This window comes from Anolis sagrei, chromosome 1, assembly GCF_037176765.1.
Source record: "Anolis sagrei isolate rAnoSag1 chromosome 1, rAnoSag1.mat, whole genome shotgun sequence".
Lineage (NCBI taxonomy): Eukaryota > Metazoa > Chordata > Lepidosauria > Squamata > Dactyloidae > Anolis > Anolis sagrei.
Genome location: NC_090021.1, coordinates 39,243,740 through 39,269,351, shown reverse-complemented (window position 1 = coordinate 39,269,351; position 25,612 = coordinate 39,243,740). Strand labels below are relative to the sequence as shown.

Genomic DNA, 25,612 nt, shown 5'->3' with positions numbered 1-25,612 from the left:
TTGAAGGCCAAGCCCTATGAGAAATGGCTTAGGGAGCTGGATATGTTTAGCTTGGACAAAAGAAGGCTGAAAGGGGACATAATAGCCCACGGATGGATGGGGCTACTGCTGAAAACTTATGTAATAGCTCTGGACAAACTTTGGCTCTCCAGCTATTTTGGACTTCCAACTCCCACAATTCTTAACAGCTAGAAGGTAGGCTATTAGGAATGGTGGAAGTTGAGGGCCAAAGTTTGCCCATGCCTGTTCTAGAACTTGTTTTGTGCCATGATATTTTATGTGGCCTGTGAGGCTTTCAATGCCAGAGCAACAGTTACATTTCTAAAGTCTTACAATTTTAACTGGCTCTTTGAAGGCTGATGTCCTCTGTGAAAATGAATCTGACATGCCTCCTCTAGAGGGTTCCAAATACATAGGCACAGATAGCCAGTTTACAGATGACCACCTAGAGCCAACTGTTGGTAAACTGCCCTAGAATATTTGAATAGTTGCTCATTGCCTAAGCAACAGTGCATGAATGGTGTTATGTCCTGACATCAGGCCTGGGATGGAGTAACTAAATAGACATGAGATTAAAGCAAAGAAAACCACAATGCAAAACTACTTACAGAGCAAAGTTGACACAAACTACTCACAGAAGATCATATTTATTCTTGAACATCAAACTTAAAACCCGGGTTGCGCATAACATAAGTTAAAACAAAGTATTTCAGAGGGGATTTATGATCCTGAAGAGTGGTGGTTCTCAGTCATCTAGTTGGCACAACATTGCAACTCCTCTTGTTATCCAATGACTCGGTGCAATAAGAGTTGGTAAATTGACTGCAGTTATAAAATTAGTTGACACACCAGTAGAAGATAGCATTCCGGATCTTTGGGGTGTTCTGTATAATGGACATTCATAAATTAGCAAGACTGCTTCCTCCTCTAAAAAACGGCATCTGGAGTTGTATTCCATCTATGTTTTTAAAAAAGATTCATAAATTATAAATGCACACCAAAGAAAAAAGCATACAGATGTGATTTCTATACTCTCCCCCCCCCCCCATGTTTCAATTATGTTATATGTTGGCAACTGTGGCCCTTCATATATATGTAGTCAATAGCAAGAGATTATTAATAGGGCAAAGTCATGGAACGTGTGGTGGCAACACAACTCCAGGGATTTCTGGTAGACACTGATTATCTAGATCCAGCACAGTCTGGCTTTAGGTCGGGACATGGAACTGAGACAGCCTTGGTCGCCTTGGTAGATGATCTTCACCGGGAGCTTGACAGGGGGAGTGTGTCCCTGTTAGTTCTGCTGGATCTCAGCGGCCTTGGATACCGTTGACCATGGTATCCTTCTGGGACGCCTTGAGGATATGGGACTTAGGGGTACTGCTTTGCAGTGGCTCTGGTCCTTTCTTGAGGGACGGTCCCAGAAGGTGTTACTGGGTGACACCTGTTCGGCCCCACAACCGTTGTTGTGTGGAGTCCCTCAGGGTTCAATTCTGTCCCCGATGTTGTTTAACATCTACATGAAGCCGCTGGGAGAGATCATCCGGAGTTTCGGATTGAGGTGTTATCTCTATGCAGATGATGTCCAAATTTGTCACTCCTTCTCACCTGTTACCAAGGAGGCTGTCCAGACCTTGAACCGGTGCTTGGCTGCTGTGTCGGACTGGATGAGAGCTAACAAATTGAAACTGAATCCAGACAAGACAGAGGTCCTACTGGTCAGTCGTAAGACCGAACAGGGCATAGGGTTATAGCCTGAGTTAGACGGGGTTACACTCCCCTGAAGACGCAGGTTCGCAGCTTGGGAGAGATCCTGGACTCATCGCTGAGCCTGGAATCCCAGGTCTCAGCGGTGGCTGGGAGAGCTTTTGCACAACTAAAACTTGTGCGCCAGCTGTGCCCGTACCTTGGGAAGTCTGATCTGGCCACGGTGGTCCACGCTCTTGTTACATCCTGAATAGATTACTGCAACGCGCTCTACGTGGGGTTGCCTTTGAAGACTGTTCAGAAACTTCAATTAGTTCAACGGGCGGCGGCTAGATTACTCACCGGAGAGTCATACAGGGAGCACACCACCCCGTTATGTCAGCTCCACTGGCTGCCGTTCCAGTTCCAAGCACAATTCAAAGTGCTGGTTTTGACCTACAAAACCCTTTACGGCTCTGGCCCAGCGTACCTGTATGAACCTGTCTCCTTCTACATCCCACCTCGGAGTTTAAGATCTTCCGGGGAGGCCCTGCTCTCGGCCCCACCTTTATCACAAGTGAGGCTGGTGGGGACGAGGGACAGGGCCTTCTCGGTGGTGGCCCCTCGCCCGTGGAATGCGCTCCCTGGGGAAATTAGGTCATCAACATCCCTCTTCTCCTTCAGGAGGAAGTTAAAAACCTGGATTTGGGACCAGGCCTTTGGGTAAGCTGGCAGATGGACAAAAGACAATGATGACCAGAGTAGGAAAGGACAAAGACAATGCTGGATGGATTATGGATTTATAAATCGGTGAACATTGACCACAAAATGGCCGGTCCAGCGGAGTTGGTGGCGGAGGACCATTGCTTCAATGCTGGTGGTCTTTGCTTCTTCCAGCACGCTGACGTTTGTCCGCTTGTCTTCCCAAGAGATTTGCAGGATTTTCCGGAGGCAGCGCTGATGGAATCGTTCCAGGAGTTGCATGTGACGTCTGTAGACAGTCCATGTCTCACAGGCATAGAGCAGGGTTGGGAGGACAATAGCTTTATAAACAAGCACCTTGGTATCCCTACGGATGTCCCGGTCCTCAAGCACTCTCTGCTTCATTCGGAAAAATGCTGCGCTTGCAGAGCTCAGGCGGTGTTGTATTTCGGCGTCGATGTTGACTTTGGTGGAGAGGTGGCTGCCAAGGTAGCGGAAATTATCAACATTTTCTAATGTTACACCATTAAGCTGTATCACTGGCATTGGAGAGGGGTTGGCTGGTGTCTGCTAGAAAAGCACCTTGGTTTTTTCAATGTTCAATGACAAGCCGAGCTTCTCGTATGCTTCTGCAAAGGTGTTTAGAGTGGCTTGTAGATCTTCTTCTGAATGCGCACAGACGACGTCATCAGCATACTGGAGTTCCATAACAGATGTTGTTGTGACCTTGGTTTTGGCTTTCAGTCTGCTGAGGTTGAATAGCTTGCCATCTGTCCGATAGATGATTTCCACTCCGGTGGGAAGCTTCCCATCAACAAGGTGAAGTATCATAGCAATGAAGATGGAGAATAAAGTTGGGGCAATAACACATCCCTGTTTGACACCTGATTCCACCTTAAATGGGTCACTTTGGGAGCCATTGCTGTCCAAGACTGTTGCCATCATGTCATCATGGAGGCGCCGCAGGATGTTCACAAATTTGCTTGGGCACCCGATTTTTTGGAGGATGGTCCAGAGAGCGCTGCGATTCACTGTGTCGAATGCCTTTGCAAGGTCGATGAATGCCATGTACAGAGGTTGATTTTGTTCTCTGCATTTTTCTTGGAGCTGTCGTGCAGTGAAGATCATGTCCACGGTTCCTCTGGAGGGGCAGAAGCTGTTCTGGGATTCTGGGAGGGTGTCTTCTGAGAGGGGCAGAAGGCGGTTTGCAAGGATTCTTGCGAGGATTTTCCCAGCAGAGGTTAGAAGGGAGATACCTCGATAGTTTCCGCAGTCTGTTCTTTCCCCTTTTTTGAAGAGGGTGATGATGGTGGCATCCTTGAAGTCTGCTGGGATTTTCTCGGTCACCCACACTTTTTCTATGAGCTGGTGGAGTTGGTGTGTCAGCTCAGGTCCTCCCTCTTTAAAGATTTTAGCAGGGATCCCATCCGGTCCGCTGGCTTTGTTATTCTTTTGTTGGCTGATGGCATTGCTGACTTCTTCCAGACTAGGCAGTGCTGCAAGCTCGTCCCTGGTTTGTTGTTGCGGGATTTGTGAGAGGACCTCTTCGGCCACATTGGAGCTGCGGTTCAGGAGGCTTTGGTAGTGTTCTTTCCAACGTAGTGCAATTGACTTTTGGTCCTTCAGGAGTTTGGTTCCATCTGATGAGCGTAGAGGCTGTATGCCATGGTTTCTTGGTCCATAGATGACCTTTGTGGCTTTGAAGAATCCCTGAGCATTATGAGTATCTGCCAGGTGTTGGATTTCTTCAGCCTTCTTTGTCCACCAGATGTTCTTGAGTTCTCTTGTCCTTCTTTGGACTTCAGCTTTTGCACTGGCGTAGATCTTTTTCTTAGCAGCACAGTTGACGTCTCTCTGCCATGTTTGGAAGGCTTTCCTTTTCTTGTCAATTAGCTGTTGGATCTCGATGTCATTTTCGTCAAACCAATCTTGATGTTTCTTGGTTTGATATCCAATAGTTTCTTCGCAGGCTGTGATGATGGAGGTCTTCAGTTTGTTCCAATGTTCCTCAACATTTTCAGGGTGTTCTGTGGGTAGATGGTTTTTGATGTAACTAAGGCACGGACCACCATGGCCAGATCAGTCATTTTGAGGAACATTTTGAGGAACAGGCGCAGCTGGCACACACAAGTTTTAACTGCGAAAGCCCTCCTGGCCACCGCCGACACCTGAGCTTCAAGAGTCAGCAGAATTCAAGTAGCAGAATTCAAAGTATATTTTGCTGAAGTATAATAAGGGGCAGGATAGAAGTTTCCCAATTTCAATTATGAGCACTCCTGGCAATGCTTTTGGGTCCCTTTTATTTTATACTTAAATACTGCTACATTCAGATTTAAAAAAAATCATTGATTTATTGAAATCATCAAATAGCCTGACCCTCCCAGAAATAAAAGGTTTGTAGTTTTCATTTATGATTCTTATTTGTAACTATTATTTATATCCATGTATCTGCTATTGTAACATCTATTACATCAATAGGACTTCTTTATTTTGATCCGAATAAGGGATGGGAAAGTATAGTGCACAAAGTAGCCAACTAGTATAAGAAATAGTTGAATTTTTCATTTCAGGGTAAGCACTTAATTGGTAATTTACAAGCTTTGTATAATTAACATTACGGCTACATGCTCTGAGGTTAAAATGAGAGTCTTAAGTACCTGTTGTGGTAAAAAAAGGATGTCTGGTAGTGCATGAAATCTCTCATGAAGTTCAAGCTCCTCCAATGACTCCGTAATGGGGCTCCAACATGCACCATCTATGTATAAGCCAAAAATTCTAATTCCAGTTTCGCACATAGAAGGTTCCTGAAAACCAATAGACATGACAAATAAGTGCCATATTGTATTTTCATATATACATTGAAGACAAGGGCCACACCAGTAGATATTGGTGATATGCACTGGTGTAACCTCCCAGACACCTTCCCACTACTGTCTAGCATCTGAGTGAAACATTATTGTCCTCACAAGCCTCCAGTGCAGGCATGTAGCTGGGGGGGGGGGGGGGGGGCTTGAGGGGCTTCAGCACCCCCCCCCCCCCCAAATTCTCATGGTGGTTCGCGAAAAGGCCTTACTGGTGCATTATTTAAACTTATGTTTATTCATATCATGATCTGATCACCATACTCAATATATCCCATATGCATGGGGGTATTGGGGTAATGCTACAAAAGGTTTGCTAGGGTAGACCCTCTTTCACTCAGACTAAGCCCCCCCAAAACTCAGCCCCCCCCGAACCCCGCTGAAAATTTTTTAGCCCCCCCCCCCCGCAACGAAATCCTGGCTACGGGCCTGATCCAGTGTACTTACTGGACACTTGGGAGAGCAATGGCTTATTTCTCACAGATGCAAACATTGTTTCTTAATGACTAAATGTATATGTTCTTATTCTGCCTTTCGTACATTTCTTGGTGCTCGTAATTAACTGTAAATAAATGTATAATAACCGATGCAAACCTACAGCTGGATGGTTCTTTGGAGCTTTCTAATCCCTGGCTACTGACAGGCCATGTAGATGTGCTTTCGTGATAAGGAACTGTCTTGTGACATTGGATATGGTTTCACAGGGTGAAACTTATTGAAATCTGGGTGAAATTTTTCAAGTGATTGTTTCAAGTGTGTGTTCTTGTAACCCCCAACTTCTCCAGTACAACCTCAATACCTCCAGAGATACCATCAAATTGTATTGTCCTTCACTCCAGACAACATTCATCTTCAAAATGTCAAATTGTGCTCACCAAGCTTCCAAGGTGTTGAGGCTATTTGCCCTCTGCACACAATATTTGACTCCCAAATACCATTGTTATAGAAGCCGGGGAATCTTCCTTACCTTAAAAGCTTTGTTTAAAATGGTTTCTTTTCTCTTTAAGCTTCTGAGATTTTGTTCCTCATCCTGACTGAGCGGCAGAACTTTGTGGACAAAAGTAAGAGAATCGACAGGTATTTCATTCTGTCGAGCATAATTCTGAAGGGCAGCAGTAAGAAACCCTGTAGGAATAAAACCCACATTGCAGCGAGCGGCAAGTGATGGGATAAAAGTCAAAGAATTGTCAAGGGGGTGGATATTGGATGCTTATTCTCTGGTGTACTATGCTAACTACAACTAACTATTTTACTAACTACAACTTATGAGAGCTTAAAACTGTCCTTTAACTATATGGAGATATTTTAATTTCTGCAGGAACGAAAAAAATAAACAATTTCCATATTATGCAATGTTTACCATGATGTCAGTCATCTAGCTATTAAAATTAAATTTTAAATAGGGCCTATGATATCTCTTACAGCAGGAATGGTAATCATGGGCCCTCTAAATATTTTAAAGGTCATTTTATGTGATTTTATTGTATTTTAATTCTGTTTTCACCACATTGCTACTATTTACCGTATATACTCAAATATAAGCCGAGTTTTTCAGCCCCTTTTCAGGCTGAAAAATCTCCCCTCGGCTTATATTCGGGTCAGGGAATGACGGAGGAGGAGGGAAAGGCGTGCACAGGCTTCTCTGCTTCCTCCTGCCGCTGCCCCCGCCACCGCAGCCGTGCATGGGACCAGGAAGAAAGAGAACAAGCCTGCGGAAAAGCCTGCCGCAGGGGCTTCCTTCTCCTCTTCCGCCGCCGAGGACAGCTCATGCTCCACGAGGGAGGAGGGAATAACAGAAAGACTGGGTGGTCATCTGTCAAACTGACCAGTAGCGGCTGCATTTTTCACCCTTGGCTTATACTCGAGTCAATAAGATTTCCCAGTTTTTTGTGGTAAAATTAGGTGCCTCGGCTTATATTCAGTTCGGCTTATATTTGAGTACATACGGTACTTGTTTTTTAACCTTTGTATTGCACTTTTAAAACTTATCTAGTGTGGGATTGTTAGCTGCCTTGAGTCCTCACAGGGAGACAGGTGAGGTATAAATAAAATTAATAGTAATAATAATAATAATAATAATAATAATAATAATAATAATGTTGGAGTGCAAAACCCCTACTTCCTCACCAGTTACTGATCTCATGGATCACAACACAGATAGGCATCTAACAAGCTTGCACAAACATATGAAGCCACCTCATAATGAATCAGTTCTCTGGTCTTTCTAACTAAAATTTGTTATATTCTTGATTAACAATGACTCAGGGAGGGCACAGGGACAGATGAAACATGAAACGGTCCCAATTCCCTTCTGTGATGGAAAATGAAAATAAAAATGAATTTTGAGAACTTGGAAAGTTGTTTCTTCCATTTTCCAAGTCCTCTCTACATCCCAGCATCAATTGGCGTGTTTATCTAGGGAGAGGGGTACTTGCTCCTAGTTAAACACCAGTTGAAAAACCATCAGCCATTCCAAGTGTGACAAAACAGGGATTCAGAAGAACTATAGCAGAAACGTGACATGGGTAAAGAACTGCTATGGAATCATGTACCATGTGGGAAAAAGAAACCTGGAAGCCAAAAGCAGCTGGGATGTCCCTTATAGTTGTCATTGACAGAGTCAGTTTCTTCACCAGTCTGAAGCACTGTTCTTGTTTGTCTCTGAAGTATCAGTAAATGATTATACCTACGTAAAACACAGTGAAACATGAAAACATTTTTAAACACAGGTTGCCAGTGGGCAGGGCATGTTGAGAGTTGGGGAAATGGGATATGACCCCCTTATCCACAGACTTGATATCCATATTTTCACATGCAAATGCTCCAAAAGGATTCCTCCCCAGAAGTTTTTGTGGGTCTCTGTAATCCTGTAGTGCCATTCTACGGTATGTAACCACAATACAAGGTTTGCCATTATCCATAGTTTCAGTTTCCCTGCGTGGCTATGCTGTGAATGCGCACTAATGGTAACCTTCTGCGCATGCGCAACATAGCTCGGAAATCTTCAGTTAAAATTTTGAAAAGGACGGCGGTTGGCCCCGCGCACACTCCCCATGATGCTATAAATAGGCCGCGGAAGGCTAACCGCCTCAGTTCTCTTCATCCGCGCTAAACGCTAACAGCTCGGTTTGAGTGAACTACTGTGAGGCTTGAGTCTGGAAAGTTTGCATCAAAATGTCGCAAACGAAGGGTTTCAAACGCTGTAGTGCCTGCCCTTCCAACTTTCCGGACAATGATGCCCACGATTTGTGCATAGCGTGTCTGGGTGAGGGGCATCTGACTCAGAGCTGCGTCATTTGCCAGTCATTTACTCCTCAGACAAGGAAGAATAGGGAGATTAAATTAAAGGCGGCATTGTATGACCGTGCTCTCCTCCCTCCAACTGAGGAACGCCGTAATGGCGACCATACACAATCGAATCAGGACTTACCTCAGAAGTCCTTGAAGAAAACCAAGAAGACCAAAAATGTCGAGAAAATGAAAGCGCCCACCATTACTGTTAAGAAGAAGCCCGGTCTCTCTAATGGAGCGGCTTGGCTCGCTCAGCTGGTGGAGAAGGGGGAGGAACCCTCTCCAGTCGCGGTAGAAGCCGGGCCCGAGCCGATGCCAGCACAAACGCGCCACGAGCGTGCTTTGCTAGTAGAAGGGGAGTCGACATCGGCGAAACCACGCCTCGCGCGTGCGCGGGAGGCAGTTCAGAGGAATGAGACCACTCCCCCGATGCCGATGCTCTCGGCACCGGCCCCGCCTCCATCCCTTTCGGGCGAAAGGGAGGAGGAGCAACACGGGGCTTCCCTAGCTGAGCCGTCGACGTCGGCAGGGAATCCCCCTACTGGGCAGGCTCGACGCCGATCGTGCGCGCCTTCGCGCGCAAGGAAGATGACGGGGGCGCGCAGAGATAGATCAAGCTCCAGTGACTCTGCATCGTCGTGCTCAGATTCCTCCTGCTCAGTGAGGAAGCGTCGGCGAGCGAGACTGGAGAGAGCTTTTTCGGTAGCATCCTCAAGGTCCTCTTATCATGGGGGAAGAAGGAGGATGACTGACTACCCCCCACCACAAGCGGGGTTTTATAAGGTGACTTCCAATGGGGAGATTGTATTCTACGGAGACGACACCCTACCTTCTCCTATGGTCCAGAGAATCAACAGGAAGTCAGTGCAAGATAAAGGAGCCAGGGCGTCAGATCATCGCCTTCAGCCACTTAAGAGCGCTCAGCCTTTGGATGTGAACATGTTGAAACGTACTCAGTGTGATGATTTGGATTTGGACAATGTTGTTGATACAGATGTCTCTGAGGAGGCGGATGAGATGCCTAAAGATGAAAAGGACATGGAGTATTCTGCAGGTCGATCGGATGACTATAATAAGTTCATGCAACTGATTGGAAGGATGATTACTGCCCTGGACATTGCTATTCCAAAGACATCATCAACGGTTGAAGACCCAATGTTTCCTTCGGAAGAGCAGGACAATCCTTCATCTGCTATTCTCCCAACATTGCCATATTTATTGAAGTTGACTAAGATTCCTGATATGTCCCCTTCTGTGGTCCCTGCCATCCCTAGAAGAGTAGACATTCTATATAAAGTTGATTTATCCACAGCTAAGTGGATTGCCCGTCCTTCTGCTCCTAACACCGTGGTTGCGGAGGCGGCAAAATCCAAAAAGCCTAAAAAATATTCAGTCTCTCCCCCTGATAAAGAGGGCAGAAAGATAGACTCTTTGGGAAAGAAGGTCCACATAGCAGCTGGGTTATTCACTAGAATTGCTCATTATGTAACGTACCTTAGTGGTTACCAAGGTTTCCTATGGAACAAGTTAGCACCATTTATTGACAAGCTGCCATTACAGGACAGACGATATCCTAGAGCATTCCTGAATGAGGCTATACCCCTCTCCAAGTTTCAAAAGGATATTGGGAAGCATATGGCGGAGTCCGCCGGTAAACTGCTGGCCACGGCTACCGCTATCCGACGTCATGCTTAGCTTCGAGCTTCCTCTTTATCTGAGGACAGCCGAGCTTTGGCCGAAGACCTCCCAATGACTGAGGAAGGCCTGTTTGATCCCACCACAGATGAAAAGATCAAACATTCCAGAGAGGTTATGCAGGCAGCCAAATATGAATACCCATGGCAGCCTGGTTACCAGCAGAGGCAACGCTGGCATCAACCAGCGAGTACATACCGTAAAAGTTATTTTGCTGGATATGTTAATAATTCGGGGTTTAAGAATTCTAACACCAAATTTCAACCCAATAGAAGGCAAAATTATAATGCAAGGGCAAGGTATCAACCATATAACACTAAGGCTAGGACCGGAGGGAATCAGAAGCGTCGTCTTTGATGTTCCCGATGCATCTGAGATCTTGAGACGATCGTTGCTAGATGGGGCAAATGTTTCGGTTACTACATCCCCAAATCAAACAGTGATATTTTTTGAAAGATTAAGACCATTTAGGCATGTTTGGAGTTCAATTACTACTGATAAATGGGTTTTGCAAGTTATTAGTGTTGGTTATGCCATGGAGTTTGTATCCTTGCCCCCGTTGGGCAATGTGAAGTCTACCCCGGAGTCACCTCCCTTGTTGGAGGAAGTAAATAAACTCTTAGATAAACGGGCTATATCTCCTCTTGATCCTGGAGTTTTGGCTGACTGTTTTTTCTCAAATTACTTCTTAATAAAAAAAAGGGGAGGTGGCCTTCGTCCCATTCTGGACTTGAGGGAAGTTAATAAGTATATTTTTTCGCAGAAGTTTAGAATGGTTTCCTTGTCGTTAATTCTTCCTCTGCTCAATAAAAATGACTGGTTCGCCACCATTGATTTACGGGATGCTTATTTCCACATATCAATAGCAGAACACCACAGGAAATACCTCTCCTTTATGGTAGGCGAGCGGGCTTTTTGTTTTAACGTCCTCCCTTTTGGACTGACGACGGCCCCTAGGGTTTTTACAAAATGTATGGCGGTCATTGCAGCTTATCTTCGAACTCAAGGCGTGACTATTTACCCATACATAGATGATTGGCTTTTGGTGGGAAATACTAGCGAGGGACTGAGAATGCACATCAAAACGACTCTTTCTCTCCTCCAGTCCCTAGGATTGGTTGTCAACGCAGAGAAATCGCACTTGTTGCCGAGTCGCAGAATCCAGTTCATCGGTGCAGTGTTGGATTCGGTGCATCAACGAGCCTTTCTGCCGGAAGATCGCTTTGTGTCCCTGCAGTCCCTGATAGATCAGGTCATAAAGGGGACCCGGGTGTCAGTGAAGAAAGTGCAAACGCTGCTTGGCCACATGGCCTCGATGACTGCCGTTACCCCGTATGCAAGGCTTCGTATGAGGCCACTGCAGTCTTGGTTTCTGAGTGTCCACAAGTCGGGAATAGACAAGCCCCATACCAAACTGGTAATGCCTTCGGTGATCAAGCAATCCCTCAGTTGGTGGTCGGACCCTGCCAACGTTCGGGCAGGCCATCCCTTCCAATTCCCCGAACCATCAAGGGTCATCACCACCGATTCCTCCATGCATGGTTGGGGGGCGCATTTCGAGGGACTCACAGCCCAGGGCGTATGGTCCCCAGAAGAAGCAATGTCACACATCAATGTGTTAGAGCTTATGGCAGTGGAGAAGGCCCTAAAGTCTTTCGAACATGCTCTGCTTGGTCAGGTGGTGCAGGTGGTGACGGACAACACGACCACAATGTTTTATATAAACAAGCAAGGGGGTACCAGGTCACAGGAACTGATAGACCACACAATTCATATTTGGGAGTGGTGTGTGGCCAGGAACATTTACTTAGTGGCAGTTCACCTACCAGGGAAAGAAAATGTACTAGCGGATGGGCTCAGCAGATCTCCTCTGTCAGTCCACGAGTGGTCCCTCAATCAGGACGAATTGCAACTTCTCTTCAATTCATGGGGAACGCCGAGCGTAGATCTCTTCGCGTCCCAGGAGAACACGAAGTGTCCCCAGTATTGTGCACGCAAGCGACCCAACCTCAATCAGGGTTGTCTGGGGGATGCCTTTGTTCTGAGATGGACAAAGAACTACCTGTATGCTTTTCCGCCGTTCCCCCTGTTACTCAAGGTAGTCACGAAGCTGCGAAAGGAGAGGAGCAACTGTATTCTAATTGCGCCGTGGTGGCCTCGGCAACCATGGTTCGCAGCACTTTTGGAAATGTCACAGGGTGTATACAAACGTCTGCCGGCCAGAGCGGACCTCTTAACAACACAGAATGGCAAAGTACTCTATCCCGACGTCCACACCTTAAAATTGACGGCGTGGAGGATACTGCTCCAGGGTTAAACAGTGAACTGTCTGAAAAAGTTAAGGAGGTGTTGGATGCGGCTCATAAACCATCAACCAAACGCTCATATGCTTACAAGGTGAAGCGCTTCACGGAATTTGTGAAATCGAGAGGGAAAGATCCAGTTACGGCACCAGTAACAGAGGTGCTGGAATTTCTTGGTTCTTTAATGGACTCAGGATATACATTATCATCAGTGAAGTGTTACCTAGCCGCAGTATCGTGGTACAGAAGGCAGCAGGGCCTACCATCCCTCTTTACAGACTACTATATTAAGCTTTTCTTGAAGGGGATGGGGAATATAAGGCCAGTGGTTAACCCTATCGCCCCATCATGGTGTCTGGAATTAGTATTGGAATCTCTCCAGGGCCCTCCATATGAACCGATGGCTACGTGCCAAATGTCCCACTTGACATGGAAAGTTTCCTTCTTAGTGGCAATCACGTCGGCCAGACGGGTGAGCGAGTTGTGTGCTCTCAGAGCTGACCCACCATATCTCCGTCTCCATAAGGACAAGGTAGTGCTGCGCACAGACATCTCGTTCTTGCCCAAAGTGACATCTAACTTCCACATGTCTCAGGAACTTGTGTTACCAGCTTTCTTTCAAGAGCCATCCTCCCCACTGGAGCGGAGGCTCCATTTGCTAGATGTACGGAGAGCTATTGCTTTCTATCTTGATCGGACTAAAGACATAAGAAAAACACCTAGGCTGTTCATAAAATATCGCCAAGACTCTTTGGGTCTTCCTGTATCCTCACAACGACTGTCGGCTTGGCTTGTTTCAGTTATCAAGTTAGCATATCAGAGGTCAGGACGGGAACTCCCGCTTGGAATTAGAGGCCATTCGACAAGGGCACAATCCACGTCAACGGCTTTTATGAAGGGTGTGTCGTTAGAAGCTATCTGTCGTGCGGCCACGTGGTCTACGCCTATGACATTTGTGACACACTACAAGCTCGACTTGACATCGAAGAAGGATGCTTCTTTTGGTCGAGCTGTGCTTTTTTCTGCGGTGGCATGACACCCACCAGCCACGGTGAGTAGCTTGGTAGTCTATTACCATTAGTGCGCATTCACAGCATAGCCACGCAGGGAAAATGGAAGGTTGCTTACCTGTAACCGTAGTTTCCCTAGTGGTATGCTGTGAATCCGCACGGCCCCGCCCATCCTCCCCGCAGTTTGTCATGCCTCCTCTTTGAGCAACTGTTGCGGCCGAAGAGAACTGAGGCGGTTAGCCTTCCGCGGCCTATTTATAGCATCATGGGGAGTGTGCGCGGGGCCAACCGCCGTCCTTTTCAAAATTTTAACTGAAGATTTCCGAGCTATGTTGCGCATGCGCAGAAGGTTACCATTAGTGCGGATTCACAGCATACCACTAGGGAAACTACGGTTACAGGTAAGCAACCTTCCATGTATCCATGGTTAGTCTTGGAACGTATCCCTTATGGAATACAGAGTTATACTGTTTTAAACTTTACAGTGTTTAAAACTTGATCTAAAAGAAGAATTTGGCTATTCAGGAGGCATCAGGTGGACAATTTCAACTACTTTTCACAGTATCTATTGCAAATCTTACCATTCAGAACTAATTTCTTGATATATCAAAGTTTTGCTAAACAAACATCCTAATATTTATATGTTGGTGGAATTGAAATTATTTCAGTATTTCGCATTTTACCTTGACTTCATAAAGGTGATAACACGATTAGCCCACATGGCAAAGAAATTCACTCGTACAATAAGGTCATCAATCCAGGATCCCAGAGGTTTGTGTGATTCGTAGGAATGTTGCTTTTGTGAAATAGTACATAAGATGCAATTACATATTTTTTACAAATTAAATACGTCCATATACATTACTCTCACTCATGGAAAAGTAGTTTACCTTCAAGGATGGAGGCATATAGAGCAGTGAGGGAAATGGAGATATCTGCCCAAATAAAATGTGGTAACAGATGAGGCAGCCAAATAGTCCATTCATCATATCTTAATCATCCTTACCTTGGGCCATATCTAGGCTGTAGAATTAATGCAGTTTGATACCACTAATTGCCATGGCTCGATACTGTGGAATCATGGGAGCTGTAGTTTTACAAGGTATTTAGTCTTCTCTGCCAGATAGTGCTGCTGCCTCCCCAAAGTACAACATTTAGATATCCACAAAACTGATTCTACAGTGTATTATTATTATGTATTTTATTTGCGATATTTGTATACTGCCCTTCTCAATCCCAAAGGGGACTCAGGGTGGTTCACAGTGTTTTATCAATGCCATCGATAAAAACAGTATAAAACATCAAAATTGACCCTCCCCTGATAAAACATTAAACATTATTAAACACAGCACATAAAATAACATCACATATCACACAAAGACAGAGCTATTGTAGATGCACTCTTGGTGACTTCTAAAGTTTTCTGCTTTACAGAACGTGTTCAACAGTGCAGAGGCTAGAAGTTAGGTGTTCTTTTATGAAAGAATGCATGTAAGGGAGATTTGGATTCTACCGCCGACTTTCTGACGTAAAATGCACTGTATAACCATTTTTGGTGTGGATTTTGAGCAAATTCTAAACTTGAATTGCTCTTGATCATTCCAGATGTGTCCCAGTGTGTATTTTCCAGCAGCACTTAGGACAGGCCTTTTGTTCTATCCATTAGAAATGGATTGGTTGGGCTGAAATTATTGCTTGAGATCATTATTCTTGGAACAGACTTCTAATTCAAGACATTAGAAAAAAAAATTGAAACCACAGACGGGGAAAAAAAATCAGTTGATAAAATAAGTCATTTTAAGAGCTTTGTACTATCTGCTGTGAAGATTGTTTTCCAAAGATAGCATTGTAGGACTCTGATTTAGCCTTGTGTCTATTTGTTTATGGAAACAGTGGGGGAAAGTGTGACCTTTGAATGGCACACATCCTTCATGGTCATGTCTGCCAGCCCTGGTTTTGAACCCCTACCCCATGTTCCCCTACAATTACCAGAAATCGGCAGCCTGCAAGGCCAATGGGTAAGTTGCAGTCTCAGTGGCCATATTGCTTGGGAAATTATTGGAGCTGTCATTTTAAAAACTACACTCTGGTTTTGAAGTGCAACAATAAATTCTTGTCCATCAGCTGCAGAAGAGAGACCACAAGCATATTTTGTATTCTTCAAAAGTCAAGTAAATAACCATTCACCTACCTGCCACTGTTCAGGCACTTTGGCTTTCAATATTGAATTATAAAGCTCCTCGAGTCCCGCGGTGAAAATTATATCACCTCTTATACCTTGCTGAAGTGTATGTAAGGATTGAATAATTATGGATAGCAAATTATTATATTGGTCTATCTCCTGTTGCAAGACAGTTAGAAAAGTTGAGCTGGTAAAAGAATCAGGACCTACAGGGAAACAAAAAAGCCCCACAGGATGCGCTTTAGACCAGTAGTTCTCAAAGTGTGCTCCACAGAGCTCTGCAGACTCTGCGAAGCATATTTAGGAGCTTTGCAGTTCCCTCCTCCCTGCTTCCTCCCCCTCGTAAGTTTTCCCTCCTCTTTCCTGCTCCTCCCCTCCCTCCACCTCTCTTGCCGCCCAAAGCCTTTTTCCCTTGGCCCCTTTGCTACCAAAAGCCTTTTCCTCCTGCCTCCCTTGTCACCCAGATCCTTTCCCCCTCACCTTCCTTGCCTCCAAAACCCCATTTCCCTCCCACTACTCAGGGGGTGCTTTGATTGTGCTTTTCTTGCATGGCAGAAGGGTAATGAACTGGATGGCCCCAGGGGTTTCTATTATTATTATTATTATTATTATTATTATTATTATTATTATTATTACAACAAAGGTGGTTGGCCATCGGTTGGGGGTGCCTGGATTGTGCTTTTCCTGCAGGGCAGAAGGGGATAGGACTGGATGGCCCCTTGGGTTAATCCTATTACTATTATTACAAAGGCTTTCCATCCATTTGCCACTGGCCTGGCCTTTATGTCAAATTTTAAAACACAATGTGTCAAAAGGTTTGCCCATGTCTTTTATATATATATACTATATACATAATATAATATATAATATATACACATTTCTTGAGGCTCCACTAGAAACCTTTGCTTCAAAAAGGGCTCTTTGACTGGAAAAGTTTGCAAACCCCTGCTCTAGACAGTTAAATTTAATATTTGGCAGAGCTGATCCTACTGTTAGCAAACATAGAAGGTTGCATCACAGTGGAGAGCCAGACCATTACTTAATGGCAGTAAACTGCCAGCTGTTTAATGTACCATCGCATTTACCTGAAGGGGAGGCAATGCGATGGCTCGAATTTTGAGGATGTCTTACACATATGTAAGGTCCCCTATCCAAGCAGATTGACATTTTTATCTGATGCATAACATCAGCAGTCTAGTCAAGACTGCAAAAGCAGAGTTGCCTTGTGCATTGATTCATCTATTGTGCATCGATTCCAAATGCATGAGCAAGTGGTGCCAACAACATGTCCTTGTTTACCTTGAGAGCAGCAGCTATTCTTAGGATTTTAGCTCTGAGTTATTCTAGTAACGGCACAAAATCACCATTTATATTGCCACACTCACATCCGCAGTGCCAAAACTTATAAATCTGCTAGTAAACATTTTTCTATATATGATGGAATAATTTAACACTCTGGAAAGCTTTATAATCTCCTTTTATTCTATGGCCAATGACATTTATTCCAACTTGAAATTATATGAGCCCTCTTACCTTCTGCAGCTTTCACAAATGCAGCCCAAACTGGACCCAACTTGAAGCTTCTGAATGTAATTTTCTCTTTGGTTTCACCTTCACTTTCAGGTGCCTGTCCAACATCCTCTACAATTAGTGGTAATTTAATTAAAATGTCTGATACTATTTCCAGTATGATTTCATCCTGGCTTCTTCCACCACTATTACAGGGTAGGACAGAAACAAACATAGCTACAATTATTACTGCAAATTTACAAGTTTAATACACTTTTTCATAGCTTGCTGCCCACTATTGTTAAAGAGAGATCCCTAGTCCTGCAAGAACCTGTGATGTGAATAAATTAAATTTAGTCAAGTCCTGATCAGGTTGTTGATGATAGCATGATTTGTAAAGGTCTCTCAATCAAAGGATCATCATAAATGAAAGTCAACTTGAAAGCAGTTAGTAACAACTATGCTCTCTTCCCAGACATTTTTTGGGTTTATCAAGAGATCCCATTGTTGAATTTCTTGCTCCAGTATCTAGAATCACAATGTTGTTGTGGTGGCAAAAAGACCCATCAAAACAAGCATGTTTGCTTTAGAACAAGGGATATGGTGAATGTGCACAATGTTTCTCAGATTGCCTCCCATCCGAAATCCTCTCTACAATGTGATTTGTTTTCAAAATTATACCTTCACTTTATTCTAAAGCAAAGATATTCAACTTAAGTATGGAGGAGGACTGTGTAGAAGAAAATGACACAAATGTAGTGGGTTGGGTGGATGTCAGTGTATCCCCAATGCCCACAACCTGGTCAATTGAGCTTTTCACCATTTGTGTGGGTTTCATTATCTGTGTTTTAAGTATACATGTTACCGTGCATTTCTCAATATGAGTAATGATGACATTCATCCTAAATGAATCTTATAAATATTTAAATGCAAATTGCATCTAGCTTTTGGATCGACACAAGTGAGTGCTGGCAATCACATTGAAGTCATAGCCAGCATCCAGTAATAAATGACATTCATTCTCTCTTTCTCTCCCTCATACATGTGACATATACATCCATCCATATACAAAGGAAAGATGTATTGGGAGGAGTTCAGCTAAAAAAAAAAAGAGTTCAGTAATGCATTGAATCTTGGTATACTGAGATAATGATAACTAAATGAAAAGGATAATGGAATAAAATAATATGATAAAAGTCAAAAAGCAGATTTCAGTCGAAAAGCAAGACAGATGGCTAAAGAAAGGAATTGTAAAATCCAGTACTTCAATGTAGCTAAGACTGTGCATATGTATCTACTTTATCTACTCTAAGAATCCAAACTAGAAGAAGATACCACTTCTAAACAGGCCTCTGAGGGCTGAGTATACTTAGTGGGCATGAAATGATGAGTGTTTGGGGAGGTGGGGGAGGTAAAACAGAAGGTAGTGACTGGAGCCCTGTACAGAAGCTTTCTGCAATATAACAATGTTGTTGCATGGCCTCACTTGGCAATTTCACTGCTCTTTCCATACAAAGATGTAATCTAGGAAAGCTAGAAAATTAGGGGATTGATTTAGAGGATGCTGATAAAGAATGAAATTAGTGGCCTTTGAGCATGCTTAGTCATCTGGAACATGACCATATCTAAAACTAGAGCAACAGTGACCTAATAATGGTGTCTGTGCTGATTGCCGGCTGAGTAGTAACAATTGACTCAACAAACAACTGTGCTTGAGATTTTAAGTATGCTTTTTCAGCACAATAATGCATTCCAAAGAGTTCTGGAGAATCAGCCTCTGGTAGAGATCGTAGATAGGCTCGGCAGTCTTTTAAAGTATCTTTTTCAGATATAGGTCGATACACCTGCAAAATAATAGATGAAGACTTTATTTTTTACATACACAACTGTAAAGTGATGTTGAATCTATCAACTTGGCTGTGGAACCGAACTTTTGGGACAGTGCAATAAGGTAGCAATAAGAAACCTCACCATGCTACCAGATTTGATGCAGATTTTAATGTTGAGACAAATGATTTTAATGATTTTAATGTTTATGCATGTGTATAGTCTATTTATGTCCCGGCATTGAATATTTGCCGTTTATATGTTGGGGTGAGAAGGGCAGAATATAAATGTTTTAAATCTATAAAAAGGTTCTGTTCGTTGTGAGGACGCCCAAAAAAACCCAAAAAACTCTGGGCCAAATGAGAAAAAATGGGTCAAAAAAGCCTCACAACTCAAGGTATGACCAACAATCAAAATACGCTCCCCCTCCCAAAAAAAGCAAAATAACTTTAAAATCCTTGAAAAGTACAAGACAACACAGTGCATGTGCACAAAGTCATCCCCAACCACCCTTCCTCACCACTCATTCCATTTGCTTTTGCCCCTCCCACCCAGCACGCTCTGCTCCATTAGGGATGGGGCTTTCCGGAGCACCATGATGGCGACAACCAAGGCTGGAGTCAAAGACGGCGGTTCAGAAATGGCCAAAAAGCCTGGGGGACACGGCCGCCCACTAGCCACTACCACCACTGCCTGCGGCAAAGACTCTCCTCCTGCAGCCTCTGCCACTTCGCTTCTTTCCCACCCGAGGCCTCCTACTTCTACTAATGGAAGCATGGCCTCGGCTTCCAGCAGCTTCCCTCCATTCCCGCTGCCACCTCAACTCCACTTCCGCCCAAAGGCCTTAGCACTATGGACAGGAGCGACTCACCAAAATTATCATATCAATCTTTATCCACTATATATTTAAGTAGTTGTGTTATAAAAAATGTTTCCCCTACCCAGTCCGCAGAATAAGCAAAATCTTCTTGCAATACAGATGGGTTGTAAAAATTGTCCAAAATGCTAAGCAAGCACCGACGGTCCCATTGATCAGTTACACGACCCCCATATGCCACTTCTCCAGTCAGATAATTCAATGCTGCCCAAGGAATCTCTTTTTGGTTTTGTAGAAGTAGCTCCAGTATGTGGATGGAAATCTTGGGAAGAAAAAGTCATGAGAATTCTCCCTCTCTCCCAACTCTTGTGTGTATAAGTCACAGGCTGCAATCCCCCAAACCATGTAACTAGCTCTTTATGCCCGAAGGAATGCTGGATTTGTGTTTCTTGGACAGCGGGTGTCAGACACTTCCACCCATCATCACCTGAGTTCACCGCCAAGAAAAATTGGAGCCACCCTAAAACAGTGTCCCCAAACTCCAACCCAGAGAGGCGACCCCGAAGGATGCTATGGTTGATGGTATCAAAAGCTGCTGAGAGGTCCAGCAGGACAAACAGAAAATCCACCTGTATCAACTACATTATCTAACTCAGATAGTTATTCTGGTAGCAGAGTAAAATGAAAAGAAAATGAACAGATACCATAAACATCACCAATTACTGTTGTATATGTTGCCAGGCATAGTTTGAAAAGGTGCATTGCCAGATATAGTTTGAATCCACTTGGCTCCAATGGGTGCCTCCCATCAATGAAAGGGAATGCTTCATCAGTAAATTCAGCAACCCATCATCTCTCTGACTCTTCTATAGGGCCCAGCAAACCCTTTTCCACTGTTGGAACATGTGTGATTATCTCTGCCGGTTCTCTATGTGTATCCCTGCCTGCCCATGTGCTCTAGAAGTTTGCTGGGTCCTATAAAAGAGTCGGGGAGATGATCCTGAGGCCGCAGAGGGAAGGGAATAAGCAAATATTGCCTTTCCCTTATTTCTGCCAGCAAGAGCATTCTGGTTCAGGACACTCCTGTGAGTAAATAAAAACTTGAGATTTGCTCCCTTGGTTATGAGATGTATTATAATCAGCTATTTCACATACCTCCAGATCTGAAGAACTAAATTCATATGGAATATTCCAGCCCAAAGCTCCATACTTCTTTCTCTCATGAACTACAGCATTGAAGAAACATAGACTAAAGAGTAATGTTTTCCATGATGGCCCACAGGAAGTCTTATTGAATATGGCTTCTGTTACCAATTCAGTACCACCCAATCCAAATGTCTGAAGCAATGTTCCCTTCAGTCCTTGGGGAGGCTCTATAACCATCTTTAGAAAACAAGCAGACAATTCATGGCTGAAATAAGACTTCAACAGAATTAATATATATTGAATTATATGACCCTTCATGTATTTAATTAAAATGGAACGTTTCTCTGTTTCAAAGTAAAAACATTTCTTTTTGAAACCCAGATGCCTTAATGCAGTTTTAAAACCTCAGACTTTTCATTCTCTATTTTCTCGGGGGGGGGGGGGGGCTTTTTTACACATGTACTCTGTGCACCAAATTAGGGTGGAATGGGAGGGGTGGGGTGATGGGAAGGTAGAGTAGGTGGCTTGACAGTCTGGCAAACATGTTCCCACTATCTTTTTTTCCAGTCTGTCTGGATATATAAATAACCAAACACTATTAGAGTTGTTGAAACTGTGCTGGTACGGCTGTACCAGGAGCTCCAACTTTCTTTTCTTTCTGTTATCTGTTTGCAGTCATAGGGCAGGCCTCCTGTCCATCATAATTAAGCTTTGGTTCTGCCCCTTGTTCAGGGCTCTGGAAGGGAAAGGAGCCATTTTTTGGGCAGTCTCACACAAGGAAGCTAAACTATAGGACGTAGACCAGCTCATCCCATAGAAAAGCTTCCTTTCTCAAGAGCATCCAGGGGAACTAACCATCCAGGGAAAAAATAACATCCGGGGATACAGAAGCAAAATTTCCAGGAGAAAAGTCCCAAAAGCTCTGGCTGAGAGCTCACAGCCTCTCAGCCTCACAGCATCAGAGGGAACAGCCCTGAAGTTTCTAAGAATTCTCGAAGGGAGAACAGCATTACAGATCCACGGAACTCCAGCTGAATTATCTTCAAGCCTCAGCTGGTAGGTCTACTCGATACCCAGACGCATTTGGAGTCGGCAGTAGGTCCCACACCGATGAGGCATAGATAGAAAGCAGCCTGGGAGAGGTTAAAAAGGGTTTTTCCTACAGAGAAAGTTTAGTTAATCAGTCAGGTACCAACCCATTGAGGACTAGACTATGAAAGCCTTGAAGTGTTGTTTGAACCATTGAAGATTTGTTGTTTGTTCCATAATAAAGACTTTGTTGCATCATTAAAGACTCTAAAGACCATCACTTCAGAAAAATCCCTGAGAACCTCTCTTTGAGGCGCCCCTGGCTTCCCGCTGGGCTTAAAGTATACGTCCTATAAAAAAGTACAGCTGTTACAGGCCCAGCGCGTAACAGAACAGAAATAATCAGTGTATGTATGAGTAGGAGATGAGCACAGTTCACAGTGGAGGGGTTATAAAGGGGTTACCTTGACATTTTTTACTTCAGTTTATGCATATATGGGGTCTTATGCATATGTGAACATCTACCACTAAAGAGTAAAAGAGGGTCAAAGAGATACACTATGACACAGGTGAAATGTATGTGGCACATGAGGGCATAAGAAAAGAGTAAACAAACCATAATGGAAAAAAGTAACAACAATGGTGATGAAACATTGTGATTTTTGTCAAATTGAAATAAATCTATTTTTCTTTGTAATAGTTTTTAACTGTTTAACTCAAAAATTAAATTATTTTAATTGTATGACACCATGAGATCTCATAACAGAGGGCAGGATAGAAATATTTTAATAAACAAACAAACAAACAGCAAATATTTGCACAGCTATGGAAGAGAACAATCTAGTTGAAATGGCTGTGTTAATAGATGATGAAGAATTTATGTATGTAGTCATCCCCTCTGAGTACACACAAAATTGAGGATGGAGGTGGCTTCCACCAACAAAGCTCAGTTTCAGAATATTTCAAAACATGTTTTTGCAGACCAAAGGGTGAAAAACAAATATCACGGTGCTTTTCTCTTACTTTATGAGCTGATTGTCTAAAAAAAAAAAAATCACCCTAAAATATCTGAATTATTTGTCTGGATGTGGGGATTATTTGAAGACTTACCTTCAAGCCATTTCTCAAGATGTATGTAGGAAAGGAAGTATCTGGTATTGAACTTAACCACAGTCTAAAATTAGGGTCTGTATTTCTATATGCTTGTCTCAACCTGTGGATTAAACATGTTTTATAACAACATTACCATAAAAAGAAGATGCTATACTGTATTGTACCAAGTTCACTGCTATTTAATTAAGAATTATTCTGTTCAAAACATAGTATAAGAGCAAATGTATCCAACGGGCAGCAGCCAGGAAGTTAACCGGGGCTCATTACAGAGAGAGGTCAACCCTCCTGTTCAAGGAGCTCCATTGGCTGCTGTTTATTTTCCGAGCCCAATTTAAGGTGCAGGTGCTTACCTACAAAGCCCTGAACGGTTTGGGACCACCCTACCTGCGTGACCGCATCTCCGTCTACGAACCCACGCGTTCACTTCAGTCATCTGGAGAGGCCCTGCTCGTGATCCCGCCTGCGTCACAAGCACGCTTGGTGGGGACTCGAGACAGGGCCTTTTCTGTGGTGGCCCCCCGACTCTGGAACGCCCTCCCAAAATATCTTAGACAGGCCCCTACGCTGGCAGTCTTCAGAAAGAACTTGAAGACTTGGCTGTTCTGATGTGCCTTCTCAGATTAGGAATCTCCAATACCAAGTCCTAGAAGCACTTTAGTAGAACTAAGATTGCTGCACACCGCACACTGCACTTACTTTATAATCCTACATACCTCCTGCCACATCAGCACTTTTAATCTTGTACCCATTACTCTGGCCCGGCCCAGTTTTATAGTGTCTGGATGTATTGTTTATGTTTGTTGTTATACTGCTTAACTGTTTTTAATTTGCTTTAGGTATTGTATTGTTGTATGGTGTTTTGAGGCCTTGGCCTATGTAAGCCGCATCGAGTCCTTCGGGAGATGCTAGCGGGGTACAAATAAAGTTATAATATAATAATAATAATAATAATAATAATAATAATAATAATAATAATCCTACCACCTTATACCAAACATTGTGATATCCCATCATCCCCTCAAATATAAACAACTTATCTCGTATCTGATTGTGTTTCATCTTACCACGTGTAAAGGTATAGCCCTCAGAATCTGAAATAGGACTTACGAATCAACAATTGTGCAGAGTCTAGGCATAAATGAAGCGGCAAGATGACAATTCTGAAGGAATGTCCACTGCCCCTCCAGTATCTGTGATTTGTATATCAATTCTTCAGCTTTGCTTCCTTGACCACGTCCCAGAGATATCATTTTCACATGTTGTGTGCTTCCTTTTATTTCCTGGGCAAGGCGCAGTAGGACAGCTGCAATGTCTACTCCTGTGTAATATGTGTAATAGCAGCTGTTTAGATCTACTTTCGGAAACCTTTTTTACATGTACATAGAAATATACCACCTTAACACATTGTGATAAGAAATGATTTGGACATAATATTTTAAGTAATCATGTTGCATTATAAAATGAGAAATTATACTTACCATGAAGGTTCATTCTGGGATGACAGGAGGAGCAATCCATTACAATTGGAGTGTGGGGGTAAAACCCAATTGTAATAGATTGTTTCTCCTGGCCATCACGAGAATGAGCAGAGACCTAACATACTATACTATATTTTATGGTTATAATGTTGTTGTTGTTGTTGTTGTTGTTCATTTGTTCAGTCGTTTCCTACTTTTCGTGATCTCATGGACTAGCCCACGCCAGAGCTCCCTGTTGGACGTCACCACCCCCAGCTCCTTCAAGGTCAATCCAGTCACTTCAAGGATGCCATCCATCCATCTTGCCCTTGGTCGGCCCCTCTTCCTTTTTCCTTCCATTTCCCCAGCATCACTGCCTTCTCCAAGCTTTCCTGTCTTCTCATGATGTGACCAAAGTACTTCGGCTTTGCCTCTACTATCCTTCCCTCCAATGAGCAGTTGGGCTTTATTTCCTGAAGTATTGACTGGTTGGATCTTCTGGCGGTCCAAGGCACTCTCAGAACTTTCTCCAACACCACAGTTCAAATAATGTTACATTTGCTGACATTCATTCCTGTTGTGCTCTTTGGCAGAGTATTTGTGAGATAAATAGTTTCAGATATGTTTGAGACCTCAACAAGTATGAAATGAAAGATAGTGAATGTGTATTTTTGTACAAATGGGGGTGGTTGGGAATATTGAGTGAGATAAACTATGTGATGTAGGAGGCATGTAGTGTGAGTGAGGTTGAAAGAAATAGAGAGGGAGTGTGGGTTATAGATAACAGTTAGGAAGAGATGCTGCTGCTGCTATTGATGATTTCTATCCTGCTTTTCTCTCTCAATTTTTTATTGTGTCAGAAGCAACTTGAAAACATACTGCAAATTGCTTCTGTTGTGAGAGAATTGGCTGTCTACACAGATGCTGCCCAGGGGACTCCTGGATGTGTTACAATCCTGTTGGGAGGTTTCTCCCATGTCCCCA

At 43.6% G+C, this 25,612-nt stretch overlaps 1 protein-coding gene across 1 annotated transcript in view; it reads right to left on the bottom strand.

Moving 5' to 3' along the window:
* Positions 1-745: 745 nt before the first annotated feature.
* Positions 746-25,612, bottom strand: part of DNAH14 (dynein axonemal heavy chain 14) — a 204,829-nt gene continuing 179,962 nt past the window's right edge. Inside the window, 12 exon segments of the mRNA XM_067463629.1 lie at positions 746-958; positions 5,046-5,192; positions 6,217-6,374; positions 7,802-7,935; positions 14,232-14,344; positions 15,740-15,936; positions 17,264-17,445; positions 18,887-19,083; positions 20,008-20,205; positions 21,039-21,266; positions 23,169-23,271; positions 24,279-24,489. Of these exon segments, the coding sequence (XP_067319730.1) occupies positions 746-958; positions 5,046-5,192; positions 6,217-6,374; positions 7,802-7,935; positions 14,232-14,344; positions 15,740-15,936; positions 17,264-17,445; positions 18,887-19,083; positions 20,008-20,205; positions 21,039-21,266; positions 23,169-23,271; positions 24,279-24,489 (2,081 nt within the window).